The sequence below is a fragment of the Bombyx mori genome, chromosome 1, assembly GCF_030269925.1.
Source record: "Bombyx mori chromosome 1, ASM3026992v2".
NCBI lineage: Eukaryota > Metazoa > Arthropoda > Insecta > Lepidoptera > Bombycidae > Bombyx > Bombyx mori.
The window spans coordinates 19131604-19147793 of NC_085107.1; the positions used below are offsets into that span (position 1 = coordinate 19131604).

The 16190-nt window shown below is 36.1% G+C and overlaps 1 protein-coding gene across 9 annotated transcripts in view; it reads left to right on the top strand.

The window, feature by feature from the left end:
• Positions 1 to 16190, top strand: part of LOC101745029 (potassium voltage-gated channel protein Shaker) — a 527752-nt gene that overhangs the window by 453285 nt on the left and 58277 nt on the right. For all 9 annotated transcript variants that reach the window (XM_062670791.1, XM_062670790.1, XM_062670799.1 and 6 more), the window contains one exon: positions 12314 to 12431. In XM_062670791.1, coding sequence (XP_062526775.1) covers positions 12314 to 12431 — 118 coding nt within the window. The remainder of the gene's footprint in view (positions 1 to 12313; positions 12432 to 16190) is intronic.

Below are 16190 nucleotides of genomic sequence, written 5' to 3' on the forward strand. Positions count from 1 at the left end.
TTATTCGACGCTAAAATCATTCCTCTGTTAGAGTAACGTCACCGGCGTCACCCACGTTCTCACACGTTATTTATTGTGATTCACAAAACCGCCAGCACGTTAAACACGTGTCTATTTATAAGAACATGTTCAATTTAGCTCGGCCCTGTCGTACTTGGATAAATACGTGATACTAAACGGCTGTCCGTATTAATGTCCAGTCTGTGTTGACTTGCTTCTGCGGCAGACGATACACATATTTTGATTAAATATGGTCTTAATTGATGCTATTTTAAGATGCGTCTTTTATTCTTTTTAGATGATTTTCGCCGTCACGGGCTTATAAAAATGAAGTATGTGTGTTACTATGTTAGTGGCGTAGGATAATCCGGGAGAAATTTATTAAAGGAGGCCACGACCCTCGGTTTTAGGCAGTATCGACGTAAGGAGGGTGTTACGGTCTAACTTGTGTTTACGTTCCGAGTTTTGCTAGGCAGCTGCGGCTCACGCAAACCAGACAGCCTTTTGTCTCTTCCACTACATCGCCTCCCGAGAAAAGCTATAATTACCGTCCTCTGCCTTTGATCGTGATTTTCCCATGCACACAATGAAAACTAGCCATCCACAGACGTCGAACAAGGTCCGATCCCTGCGAAAAGGATTTAAAATAATCGAACTCGTGCAAGCTAAATAAGCCTAGTTAGTCTGTCCATTACTCTTAGTTATTCAATTCAAGCGGCTCTTCCCATTTGAAGCAAAAAATTCGTGTAAAGGTTTGTTTGCTCTTTGTCCGGGTTTTAAATATTTATTTAGTATGTACATATATAAGCCTCCGATCCTCATTGTACAGAGAGGTCTAGTCTAGGAAGAGATGATAACCTTTTCTAATTTGTATTTATTAATTACTAGCGGCCCGCTTCGGCTCCGCTCGGGTCTTTAACAAGAATGTCAACGACATTTCACGTTGTGTTATTTTTTTAAATAAAAGAACACTTATCGCTAGTATAACTATAATAGTTAGACATGTGCTATTGCGACACTTTTTGTAAATAATAATGAGTTCTACAATGTCGTAGTACATTATTTTATTCTATCATGAATAGTTTTCGCAGGGCACGCGATGTAAAGAATATTTTAGGTATTTTTTTACACCTTGGGTTACATTATTGGAGTTTTAGTAAGGATCCCTAATTTTTTTCAAAAAAGATTTTAGCCTATGTCACTCGGGAATAGTGTAGCTTTCAAACAGTGAAAGAACTTTTCAAATCAGTTCAGTAGTTTCGGAGCCTAATCAATACAAACAAACAAACAAATCTTTCCTCTTCATCCCTCCATATATATATAAATATATTAATATAATAATTATATGAAGGGATGAAAGGCTATTTGGTTTAAGCGACATTTCGCTCAATACGCGACATTTCTCTTTGTAATTAAGGGTCCGTTTCATTTCGTATTAGTATCAACAATTCGATTTTTTTAGTTAAACTCAAATATTTCATTTACCTCATTTAATTAACTTAACTGGTGGTAGGACCTCTTGAGAGTCCGCATGGGTAGGTACCACCCCCCCGCCTATATCCGCCGTGAAGCAGTAATGCGTTTCGGTTCGAAGGGTGGGGTAGCCGTTGTAACTGTACTGAGACCTTAGAACTTATATCTCGAGATGGGTGGCGCATTTACGTTGCAGATGTCTTCCATAGACCACCACTCGTCCATAGACACCACAAGGAGTCGTAGTTTCACGGTATATACAGGCAATATGACTTTCTACGCGTATAACGTTTGATATAAGAAATTTGCATTTATTTATTATCATTATTTATTTATTTATCTGACATGTTTTTCATTTTAGGTACCAGCCACAACTAAATATAATATTTCTAATATATAAAAAAAAACCATATAATATTGTTACAAAACAACATTACCAAATGTGTAGATTACAGTTAGACTGAAATACTGCTTCTGAATTCACTACTGCATGATTAATTCCCTTCGGGATGTATCCATTTTAAGAGTTTCCCTTTGTAAATTCAATTCCCTTTGACACACCACCCTTAGCACTTTGATGCTTTAATAAATAATCAGCTGTAGGAATATACGACAAAGGGAAGATCTTCCACCGAGCAGGTGTTATTGCTCGGTAGACCGACGGTCCAAATGTTGTTGTTCGGAACTTCTATATATGCGCTTTATCTTGAAAATGTCGTAAGCGAGATTCAGGCATCTGTCAATTATCTTGCGTTGTATAATGGCTACCCGCCACAAATCTATTCTCAATTTGAAAACAGACGTCAAGAACAAAAGTTTGATAATAAATAGTATGCATGCGTGTGTGCGTCAAATACATGGTATGTAGTGTGTATAATGTTTTCTTTATTGATTTAATGTATCTTTTATACATTATTTAAAAAAAAAATTAGCATTGTGCACTTCTTCTCTATATTCTGTATAAGTGTGGAAAATTTCATACTCCTCCGTCCACGCAATTTTCGTAAAAAGGGATACAAAGTTTTTGCTTCACGTATTAATATATAGATAATATACACAAACAGTCCCCAGCGATATAAAATCAACAATATATTGCACACGTCATATGTAAATTACGGCGCGACGCCTCACGGACACAGTTACAAACTTTAATTGGGTCGCACAGTGAAATGAATCCTTTATGCGTCATTTATCAATTAAATGTACGAATATACAAACCAAATTTAAAACACAATTTCCTCTGATATTCCCTTAACAAAAAAGACTACGAAATTAATCAATGGATAATCATCAAAACCGTTATGGAAAACGGAATTCATGCATACACCGAAGCCCGTTAACCCTACGTTCATTCGATTTTAAAACACGTGAAACGAAGTTCTTTGACGAATCAGTCGAAGCGATAAAAATTCACTGAACCAAATAAACATAATGACCGTATACAAACGTATTAATCACGCTACGTATTGTTATGATCAACATGTAAACAAGTAAACAGAATCTGGAGCTCAAATATTGTGGGAGCAATAAGCAATCAGACCCGGCACGTAGAGACATAGAGTGTACAGCCTTTTATTAGAAACCAATGAAAGGTTGATCTTCACGGCATTGAAGGATTTATTTCAAGTATTATTTATGGGTTGGAATTTATTTATTTGCACTCAGCGTGTAGGACATACAAACGGAGAAAACATTTTTACGCTCAGCGGTTTTCGTGAAGCATCAATTTTGAATAGTAAAACATTTTTATCATTATTACGTTTTTACGAAAAAGATCAAAGGATGCAACAGACACAATAATATTTATTACTTTATATTTGTTCCACGGGAAGACGATAAAATGATAAGCGTAAACGCGTCACGCAATATCTGACTGTAGCATACAAATCGTATTCGAAAAAAATATAAACCATCTGATGGTAAACGGTTGCGAAAGCCCGTAGGTATCACAACGCGAATACCACCGTCCGCTTTGAAACCTAAGAACATTTACACAAATAAATATTTTTCGTTTGCACTCCCCATGGAACATACGGTGCAAAATACATGGAGACCCAAAGTCCCTCCGCAGACCCAGAAGCTCCAAACAATCGATGAGAATGGGATATCGACAATCCGAACAGCCCATTTCTGTATTCAAATAGAAGTAGCTGGTATTCGGGAGCCCCGATCCAGAGATGGGAGCAGTACTCCACGCGAAGCCGGACTGGTGCGTTGTAAAACAAAAGTCTTTGTTCAGGCGTGAAGTATCGATTCGCTCTGTTAAAAAAGTTTGTTTAGTGGGTTATTATAGTGCTACCGGTCTGGGTCAATTTGGGAAGGAGCGAGGAGCATAAATGATTTCGGAGGAACAAGGTAATACATTCACATGGCTAAGTTTTAGAAAAATGCGCCGGCTTTTTTACTATTTTTTTATTGCCCTTGTAGGCAGACAAACATACGGGCCACCTGATGGTGATTGGTTACCGTTGCCCATGGGCTTCAACAATGCCAGGGGCAAAGTCAAGGCGCTGCTTATCGAAAACTGGAGCTGATAAAAGATGAACTAACTCGAATCAGTGTAGGATCTTTTAACGTACTAATTCTTCTTCCTCTTCTTCCTAGTCGTACACTCTTGACAGAGTAGTCGTGGTCATGCATCAGTCGATTCTTGCGATACCGATGCTCTAGCGATGCGACGCCATGTCGTAACGAATTTTTTATGCCGTAATTAAAACTTAATTTTACGGTTTAATCTCGGGTTCTTTATTCGAAAAATTGCAAATAATATAATTACAATAAAAAAGAAAACACCAGAATAAGCAAGAGTGTTTTTAATTATGCTGCGAGTAGCGGAAACCGATGACAACATTACTGTTTCATGCTCAAGAAAATTAATGTGCTTAATGTGTGTCAGCAAAACAAAACAATTTTAATCTTGATATTATAAATCGGTTCCACAGGGAAACTGAACAAATGTTCGGGTGCTTTATAAAACCATCTCATGAAATAAAATATTATGACCTGGAAAACTTCCTATTAAGTGTGAGAATGAGAAACAAATACATATTAATACATCATAAATCTATAATATATTAAAGTCAAAGTTATTATAGTTTATTACTTAAGTATATAGTTATTTATTGATTTACTTTATTATATACATAGTTTATTACTGGTGGTAGGATGTCTTGTGAATTCGCCCGGGTAGGTACGTTTGAAGTCGTCGTGACCTAACGGATAAGACGTCTGATGCATTCGTGTTGAGCGATGCAACGGTGTTCGAATCCCGCAGGCGGGTACCAATTTTTCTAATGAAATACGTACTCAACCAATATTCATGATTGACTTCCACGGTGAAGGAATAACATCGTGTAATAAAAATGAAACCCGCAAAATTATAATTTGCGTAATTACGGGTGGTAGGACCTCTTGTGAGTTCGCACGGGTAGGTACCACCACCCTGCCTATTTCTGCCGTGAAGCAGTAATGCGTTTCGGTTCGAAGGGTGGGGCAGCCGTGGTAAATATACTTGAGACCTTAGAACTTATATCTCAAGGTGGGTGGCGCATTTACGTTGTAGATGTCTATGGGCTCCAGTAATCACTTAACACCAAGTGGGCTATGAGCTCGTCCACCTATCTAGCAATAAAAAAAACAGTACCACCACCCTGCCTATTTCTGCCGTGAAGCAGTAATGCATTTCGGTTTGAAGGGTGGGGCAGCCGTTGTAGCTATACTGAGACCTTAGAACTCATATCTCAAGGTGGCATTTACGTTATAGATTTCTATGGGCTTCGGTAACCACTTAACACCAGGTGAGCTGTGAGCTCGTCCACCAACCTATCCAATAAAAAATAATAATAAAAAATCTACGGTATTATCTATTTGTATTTGCGTTATTTAACAGTTACATCACAGCCTAAGGTGGCACCACCGACACTATGGTTTCTAACAAGTACGTTATTGTTTGATATTTATTACTCTTTTTTTTTATTGCTTAGATGGGTGGACGAGCTCACAGACCACCTGGTGTTAAGTGGTTACTGGAGCCCATAGACATCTACAACGTAAATGCGCCACCCACCTTGAGATATAAGTTCTAAGGTCTCAGTATAGTTACAAGTTGCGAGTTGTTCCTTTGTTGTGGGAATCGGTAACACGTAATAACAACGCATATACTATGTATATATCTACTACATAAGAAATATTCTGCCTGCCTTAAGATTTGACTATACGCATTATTAAGACATAGTAGTATAGTTATATATAGTATAGTAGTAAGTTTCTGCTCGCTCCTCTTTCGTCGTTAGCTGAGAGAGAAACAATTCTAATAAACATTTTCATTGTCCACTTCAACAATTTGATAATAGCACTCGCATTACAAACGTCAGAATTGTAATCGAAGAACACGGCGCCTCAAATTCCGTTTGAAAATAAATTCCCTTAGCAAATTGACGAGCATAAAACGACATGTTCCCGTTTCGGCTATCTAAATGTCTTCTTCGTCATTCAATTTATTAATTCGGATGTGAATTCGCTTCGACTTCGGCCGTAAAATAAGCTTTCTTTGTGACGGTATTATAACGTGTGACTCTTTTCAATGATGATATTTAACAACGTTACATTACAAAACAACATTAGCTACAGTATTTTTTTGTTTAAATTTCAAAATATATACCGAATATAGTCGGTATTCGTTTTTGGAAGCGCATTCTTTTATTATTCACAACTACGAGTAATTTTGAAGTCTAGGACCGACTACGTACGTTTCACTTTTATTTATTTATTGCTTAGATGGGTGGACGAGCTCAAAGCCCACCTAGTGTTGAGTGGTTACTGGAGCCCATAGAAATCTACAACGTAAATGCGCCACCCACCTTGAGATATAAGTTCTAAGGTCTCAAGTATAGTTACAACGGCTGCCCCACCCTTCAAACCGAAACGCATGACTGCTTCACAGCAGAAACAGGCAAGATCGTGGTACCTACCTGCGCGGACTCACAAGAGGTCCTACCACCAGTAAATATATTAGATATATTGTAAATGTTTTCGAGGCATCGAGGCAATTTATAATGTAAATGTTTTTGACGGATTTTTCAGTATGACGTCAGAACAAAGCCTTATTGGCTGTTCACGAAGCTATTGTTTTGTTCAAGAGCGGTCGAGAGCGATCTTCGGATAAGCGCTCGTGAAGTCGTCGCTTTTAGTGAAACAGCGATTTATCTTGGACACTCGCGTGGAGTGCTGGCGTAGCGCAACGTGCTTTTCTTCAACAATCTCTTGCGATATCAATATTTTACACAACGAACAAAGACGCGACCGACATTTCGCTAAAACGATAACTGCAGAAAATATAAATTCATTAATTCTCTCGACAATGTACAGATTTGTAAATCGTCTAAAAACATGTCGTTTATTTTATTATCATTCAAAATTTGAATTTTCTTTCGGAATGTTGACAATTTTAAAATGCGACTACAATTCTAATTCGAGTTATCGGGGAAGCGAACGGAGCGTGCTCGAGTGCTCTGTCTCTTTGGACGAACTCTCTCTCCACTCTCCACACAACTGGCAAATACCATGTAGACAAGACACTTGAACCAGTTTCAGACGATCCGCGTTGTGCGACTATATAGTTTGTTAGTGCATTAGGCTCTGTTGTTTTAAAACAATTTTTCTACGCTGACTCCAAATTAGGTTTATTAGCTACATTATTGACGTGACAACGTCTTATAATTCGATGGAGCCGGCTGCACGCACGTACGCAAAACATGACGCATGCGGCGTTACCTCGCTCTGAGGCGTTCTATTTAAGGCTTGAGGTGCAAGCGAGAGCGTGCAACGAGCGACAAAGAGGCACAATCGGCCTCCGCGTTCGGCAGTGTTCGACATCTGTCTCTCTCTTACTTGAGTGAGCGATGCATCCGCGTGGACAGCTGCTATACAATAATACATTTACATGTTTTCGTCAAGTATGAAGTTCAGTGAAAATTGAATGTAGTGTCGATTGTTTATAGCAAGGATAATTGAAAAATGAAACCATTCCATCAGTATTTTCTTATGACGTTGTCACGTTCAACTATCGTCAGGAAGCCGACTTTACAGACAACCGATTTTTGTTTAGGTCCGAGCACTAAACTTGCCTGCATGGTACAATGTCGATTGGCGTTTTTGAAGCTGCTACTGGTTCTGCCAGCGTGACATACAAGAAAATAACAGGCGTGGGCTCGTTAGCTAACTAAGCGACGGTCACATCATCGCCCTTGCCGCGTTCGACAGCATGTAAACACGACCTTAAAACCAAACCGGAACGCGCATCTATTTTTAGTGCTAACGTACTTAACGTTAAAAACTATAATAATAAAAAATATAATATTTTTCCGAACGAAAATAAATTATGAACGTTTTGTTTTCTTCTGTAATGCTCTCGTTAAAACATCCGTCGGGATATAAAATTCGTTTTGACCGTGAATTTCAGCTTCCTAGTGGCTCTTATTATGTAATCAAATACAGAGGTAGTTTTTTTTTATTTACTAAATTCTTAAAAGAATATTATACTACCCTACCCTAAATACGAATACTACCCTTTTTTCTATCAAATTTACAAAATGGGATATTTAGGCGTCGCTAATAAAGTCGTTCAATCTGTGCGTTTCTGTGATGGATTATTTCACTATCATCACGGCAGACGACCTAGATATGACTAATTAAATATTGAGTGGTCAGCGATGTACCACCTTTTTTTTTTAATGCCCGTGTAGACAAACGAGCATACGGCCCACTTGATGGTGAGTGGTTATGGTCGCCCATGGACTTCAACAATGCCAGGGGCAGAGCCAAGCCGCTGTCTACCGTTAAGTACTCTCCACAAGCCTCGTTTGAAGAAGGATATGTCATAGCGCTCGGGAAACATCGTGGAGGGGAGCTCATTCCAAAGCCGGATGGTATGTGGCAAAAAAGATCTGTGGAAAGTCACTGTGGATGAACGCAGTGGCTCCAGGTAGTATGGATGAGATCTACTCCGGTGGCGGGCGGTGCGATGGTAAAAACGAGATAAAAGCCACCTCCAGGTTTCATGAGCTGACGTAAGTAAAGTTAAGAACTACGAGTAAGGATTCTCTACTGCTAAGAATCATCTTCCTCGTTTGCTGCGATCTATTGTAAAACATAAGTTCCAGTTCTCAGTCACATTGCATTAAAAGCTGTCGGAGTCTTCCAAACTAAAACGTATGACGATATCGTCATAATCAGAGAAATTAAAAAAAAAGGTAAATAATTTTCCCTGTTTTTATTTGCCAAGACTTTGTATGTAAAATATACTGATTTCAAATCCTTCACATTAACTCTCACATCATGAATCGTCCGCACAAGAGCGTTCAGCATTAACATTCCACCATCACCAAGAGCCTAATGGTAAATTTATATTTTACTATCATCGTACGTTATTCGGGTTATCAAAAATACATTATCTTTACGATCTGGTGATGCTGCATTTATGTTTCGAATTCGCATCGAATTGATTTCAATGTGTTACTATTTTTGGGAGCAATAAAATATTGATGTAAAAATTTATTTATGTTATATAGGTACAGCTGTACCCGTCCGCTTCGCTGAGCATTTAAAATTAACATTATTATTACTCACCCCCACAAAGATTCTCATCATTAACGCCCCCGCAACTGGTGTAGGGAGTCCAACACTTATATTAATATTAGCCTATCCATTAATTACATGTATTTTCTACATGAATACAAAGTTTCAAGTCAATCGGATGCATGGTTCAGTAGTTATAACGGAACATCCGTAAAAACCACTGTAGATTTATATTAGTATAGATGTAGGTACCTTACCCGCCACAGCTTCAGAAGCCACATCTGCCCTATCTAAAAGTCTATTCCGTGCGTAATATGACGGTAGTTCGCTTGCTACCTACCGCGAAGCAGTAATGTATTTGGGTGTGAAGGGTCAGACAGCCGCTGCAATTAGACCTTACAACTCGACGTAGACGGTGACATTCATGATGATTTCGTCTATAGTCGCCAGTAACCACTTGTTTTTAAATATATTATAATGAATGACATGGTACTTCAGAATGAGTAAACAATAAAAGGCTTAATTGCGTTTTCTTTTATATACTAAGAAAAAAACATTTAAATGTAACATTTAAATTTAATTAAAACATTTAATTTTACATGATAACAATAAAAGCCAAAAAACGCTATGGATTACTACAGGTATAAAAAAATCATGCGTAAGTAAAAGGAAACTCAGATATTCATATATAAAGAATAAAACTACTAGTTCAAAAATTAAATATAAAAAATACAATAAAATATTAAAATCATGCATAATTACAGCTCAAAAAATTAGAAACGAACATCATATAAATAAATCTAGTAATATATGTCGGACATCGTGGAATATTATAAAGCAAAATGACAACAAAATTAATTCAAATAACAAAAGCAATATTAAACAAATTTTACATAATGGCAGAGTAATCACTGACACTACAGAGATAGCTAGCATATTTAACAATTATTACATTGAAATAACAAATGATGAAAACAAAAACTATAATAATATACAAGCAATAAATACACAAAACACAAATATATCTAGCTCAAGTATATTTTTAATGCCAGCTACATGTGAGGAAATTTATAAAACAATTCATTCTCTCAATAATACTAAATCAACAGGTTATGATGAACTGCCCACCTTTATACTAAAACAATGTGCAATAGCCATTACACCTATACTCTGTCATATTATCAATCTTTCATTAACTGAAGGTACATTTCCTGATAAATTGAAAATCTCAATAGTGAAACCTATATACAAAAAAGGACATAAGGAATGCATCAATAACTACCGACCGATTACTTTAATACCTATACTTGCAAAAATATTCGAAAAAATCATGCATTCTAGACTCACAACTTTTCTTAATAAATCTGAAGTTATAAAATCTGAACAACACGGTTTTCAAAAAGGCAAATCTACTACACTAGCAGCTTTTAAACTCATTAGTAAAATTACTGAAAATGTAGACAGAAAAATACCCACGGTTGGAGTTTTCTTTGACATGACCAAAGCCTTTGACTTTGTTGACCATAACATTCTTCTACGGAAGTGTAATAATTATGGCATTAGAGGGATAGCTGAAAAATGGCTTAGTAGTTATTTAAGCAACAGACAACAATATGTTGAAATTAGGGATATTGATAATAACAGTGAAGAAGTGGCTTTTAAATCTTCATTAGCGTATAATAAAGTAGGTGTCCCACAAGGGAGCATTTTAGGACCGCTACTCTTTATCATTTATATAAATGATCTCCCAGAACACATACATTACCCATGCAGCTTATTTGCTGATGATATAGCCGTTGTAATCACCAAAGATGCCACACTAGATTTAAATGATGAGATAAATGCTACTGTTAGTAAGGTCATAGATTGGATGAATAAGAATAACTTAAAAGCTAATTTAGACAAAACGAGATATATACAATTCTATAATAGACACAAATTTATTAATAACTTAAATATAACTTATAATAATAACACACTAAATGAATGTAATAGCATAACATTTTTAGGATTAAATGTGGATAATCAATGTAGCTGGAATCTTCACATAGATATTACTTGTAGTAAAATTAATCGATTCTCATATGCACTTTGGCGACTTACAAAAATATGTAATTTAAAAACTGCATTACAGGCCTATCATGGATATGTCGCCTCAAATATCAGATACTGTATACCCCTCTGGGGAAATTCTAGTCACATAAATAGAGTGTTCATTGCACAAAAGCAATGTGTTCGTGCCATGTGCAATATTCATCCTCTGACTTCTTGTAAACCATTCTTCCAAAAACATAATATTTTAACTGTACCATCCATATATATACAAGAATGTTGTTTGTTTGTTAAAAAGCACCCACAATTATATAAATCGTGTGGCGAGTACTGTCAATTTAATACAAGATACCCTACTAAACTAATGTTACCAAGTATAAATACTCTTTACTACCATACAAACTGTTATCCTATGACTATCAGAATATTTAATAAGATACCAAACAGCATAAGAGATCTTCCACTAACTCAATTTAAAAGAAAATTATATTTATGGCTAATAGACAAGGCTTATTATAGTGTGCAAGAATTTTTAAATGATAAGTGTTGTACATACTAAAATATTAGAATAAGAAGTGATAGAATGTAAAAATAGATAGATTTAGTAAATTTTGTGTTATAATTAATATAAAAATAAATTAAATTTTCGCATGCCTAAACAGGCGAAATATATGAAGCAATGTCCTATATCTTGTAAACTATATTTCTGGCGAATAAAGATTTTCTTTCTTTCTTTCTTTCAAAGCCCTTAATCTCTTTTAAAATTAATATTAAAAATTAAACAGTATGTATACAGTAATAATAAACTATACAAAACTGAACTTTCGTTTTACGGAATGACCATAGATCTTACTTCAGTGGGAATAACAGACTTCACTCCATGACACTCAATGACACTGAAGAAAAGCCCTTTTTAAAAACTGGTTTTAAATCATAAAGGTTTTTCTTAACATAATATATATAAGTAATATATAGCAATAAAATATCTTACGGCAATTATTGCATGATATAAAATATCTCAAGTGCTGTAATACCTACAAACCAACTCGAAACGGATTATCTTTTCAAATATAGCACTCAACTGTACTAAACAACTTTATCCGGCTTTGGATTGACCTTAACCGACCTTTAGTCCGATCCGAGGTCAAAGTGACAACGGACATCGCTTAGATCAGATGACCGGTGACATTAGTAATATTGTTGTTTTGGTCAGGTCACTGCCGAAGCTCAGCAGCCAGGAGGAGGACACCGGTCGTCCACCACAGAGCGGGGTCGTTACGTTCGAGCCAATCCAACACGACCACGACTTCTGCGAGCGAGTTGTCATCAATGTGAGTACATTTAATACTTAATACTGCACTAATTGAACTCATCGTCATCACCTTCATAATCGCGGATAACCGGTGGGCATTTTTATAATGTGTCGTTCAACAGAAGGATTACCTTATGACCGAATTGACCCTGGGTATCAAAGTAGTACGGACTGTGAGAAAGAGGATATGTAAGAGAAAGGTGTGGCGAATGTAGATATGACGTATGATAAGATCTGAAAGAAAAAAGAGGATATACTACAACGACCCCATAAAATGAGATAAAGGCAAGAAGAAGAAAAAGTTTTGTTATTGCTTAGATGGTGACACCTGGTGTTAAGTGGTTACCGGAGCCTATAGACCCATACAATGTAAACGCCGCCCCCACCTTGAGATGTAAGTTCTAAGGTCTCAAGTATATTTACAACGGCTGCCCCACCCTTCAAACCGAAACGCATTACTGCTTCACGGCAGAAATAGGCAAGGTGGTGGTACATAACCGTGCGGACTCACAAGATGTTTTACCACTAGTAAAAGCGGAAGTTCTTAACTGAAACTCTTAGGTAATATAATGTAAATGACATCACCAAGCTTGATTGATATTTCGGCTACCCTGTCCGTTAGACTGGGGCTTCAGGTTCTGGCAAAAACGGTAAGGATCGTGGTAAAGACCCATGTTAGCCCAGTGTCAGTAGTCATGATATTAGTAAGTGGGCAGGGCAGTGGCAAATAAATACTACCACTACTAATAATGATAGTGTATTGGACAGCGAATGACACAGAACACCCAATCTTTTATTCATGTACAAACAGACAAAGCAGTAAACCTTAATGCGTTCAAATATTTAGTTTTTCAATCACGTTTTTATTTCGGAGGATTGAAAGAGCATATTAAAGTTTAAGCTTAGTCCCAATCCATTTAATTCAATCGCCACATAACGTATTTGATTATGTAATTTTAAACTTAATTCATCTTGATAATTTTAAACTTAACTGAATAATCAAATAGATAAACAATAATCACAAAAAGTACATATACAGTAAATTCAAGTCATATTTTAATCTATGTCCCCCCCATCTATCAATTTAGATCCGGTATTAATTAGTTTCCGAATTTAAATAAATTCACACACAGTCATGAAAAAGTAAAACTATTCACAAACAAACTCGTATAAAACTGATTTTTCTTAAATGTCCCCACGTTATGAAACTAACATTATGCTTAAGGTAAGAAAAAAGGACTTTAATAAAAAGCTTAAAAATCTTGCATTTCCATTTGAAGTTTCCGAGCATACTAGGCGAAGTTTAATTTAAAATCTGAATTACTTTTAACCAAGTTTGACTAAGCCTTAGTGAAGTATCACAAAGACAGTTGAGAAAGCGTTCACTTTATAAAGCTCGTTCAAATTAAGCTGTATTCGTACTTCTTCTTAGTTCAGCTGATGACTTTTTTACAAGTTTTTTATTAATTTACTAACTTTAATTGACTTTTTTCCGTGTACAGCTTCGCTCGCGATTTTACTTTCTCTTAAGGTTTGGCCCCGTTGGTATATAGGCGTACGCAAACAGTTTATTTGACATAATACCGACACAATTCAGCCACTAGGTCCCAAATATTATATATCTATCGCATCTTTAGGCTTGAAGTGACTTAATCCAAAACTTCTAGATTTTGGTAAACGCCAAAAATGTTATTGAAGAATTCACATTTTTTAAGTTTTTCTATTTAAAATACTTTAACTTAAGCGATTGACTAAAGGAGACTGTTTAATTTTATCAAAACTCATAGAATACATGTTCGTAGTTGGTTCAATCATTTTCTTAAAATGTTTATTTAGACCATTTTTAGAGACACTTTTAGTGAGTACGTAATGCAAATCTACTTCGTTTATCGCTCTTTCTATTAGTGATAGCCGGATCAAAATCAGTCGACCGGCTTAGAAGAAGTAAGCGGATAAACAGAAAGAGGTAGAAAACGACTTTGTTTTATAGTGCGTAGAGATTTTTGCTAACTTCTGTAGTAACTATTTTATTAAAATAGAAAACATTGAAATTGAATCCATCTTTTAAGATTATTAGATTTCCTTTATAGTAAATAGTTCTCTATGACCCCTGTTATCGTTGGTTTACCAATTAAGGTTTGCATTTGGTAAGGATTTTTGATGTTGATAGCCAGATTGTAACCGTTCTTATCACATACATACGTAAGAGTACCTACCCGCCATTAATTTTTTCCATCTTTAACAAAAAAAAAACTTTGGTCCGTATCAACAATTTTCCTTGCCACACGAAATGTTAATCTTCAATCGTGATACAATCGCACTGCTACCAGACGAGCTATACGTTCTATTCTCTATCAGCTCACAGACGTCCACTCCTAGGCCTCCCCAAGCCTCGCCACAAAGATCTGTCTTGCGCTGCTTGCATCCAGCCGTTCCCCGCGAACCTTTTTTTTTTATTGCTTAGATGGGTGGACGAGCTCACAGCCCACCTGGTATGAAGTGGTTACTTATCCTTAACAAATGCAAACCTTAACTGGGAACCCAACGATAACAGGGGTCATAGAGAATTATTTACTATAAAGGAAATCTAATAATCTTAAAAGATGGAATGAGAGTTCAATTTCAATGTTTTCTATTTTAATAAAATAGTTACTATTTTAATAAAATTTTATTATTATTTTTTAAATATATTAAATATTTTAATAAAATAGTTACTCAATAGATCGTCGGTCCATCTTGTGGGAGGTCTACCCACGCCACGTCTCCCTGTACGCAGTCGCCACTCAAGAGCTTTCTGGCCCCAACGATCATCCGTTCAACGAGCAATGTGTCCTGCCCACTTTCACTTCAACGCTACAATCCTTTGGTCTATGTCGGTTACCATGGTTTCCCTGCGAATCTCCTCATTTCTGATTGGGTCTGGCAGGGAAACCCCGAGCATAGCCTTCTTCATTACTCTAGCTATACCCATAAATAACGATATTACTCTACAGCTTTCTAACTACATAACACAAATTCAGAGAATTCTCATTGAGAACTATTGATTCAGTCAGCTTCTGGCTCAGTTGTACTTAAACTTCAAGAAACCGAAACTTGTGTTATAACCCCGGCGTTATTGGACGATCTTGTTTGAATAAAGCCTCAGGCTGAGATTGTACTAGTTTTATGTGTTCAAACACTATTAGATTGTATTATAATTCAGACCACTGTTGTGTTGCAAGCGTATGATTATTGGATTCCCTTAATTTGTGTTTTAATAAATCTAATTAGAATTTCTTATTTATATTTTGCTTAAAATAGAGAATGATATGTAAAATAACCAGGCCGGTCTAGCGATTGTACTAGCGCAATTTATGGGAAAATTATTTCTGAAATGAAATCCCGTGATATTTCCGGCTTCCTTTCGTTGTATAAGTAGCGGTTTTTACGTCTAATCCTAAGCAGAATACCCAAACAAATTTTACAGTAGGTCCAAAAGTTTCAATTAATATAACAGTCCGAAATACAATTTCGATCCGATATTAAGAAATTTTTATTTGAGACTAGCAAACTAATCACAATATGAAGTATTAACATTTTAGAGTATACATTTGAATCCCTGTACATTAGGTATAAAAAAAAACATATTCTTAATTTTTGGCAACACCGAAATACGAACAGTAAAAAAAAGAAAAAAAGAAAATGCGATATTCTTTTTCTTTGATATGATAATAAGGAATAATAAGCAAATTGCTAGTTTCGTTCGTCGAATACAATTTCACGTTACCTTCAGTTCAAA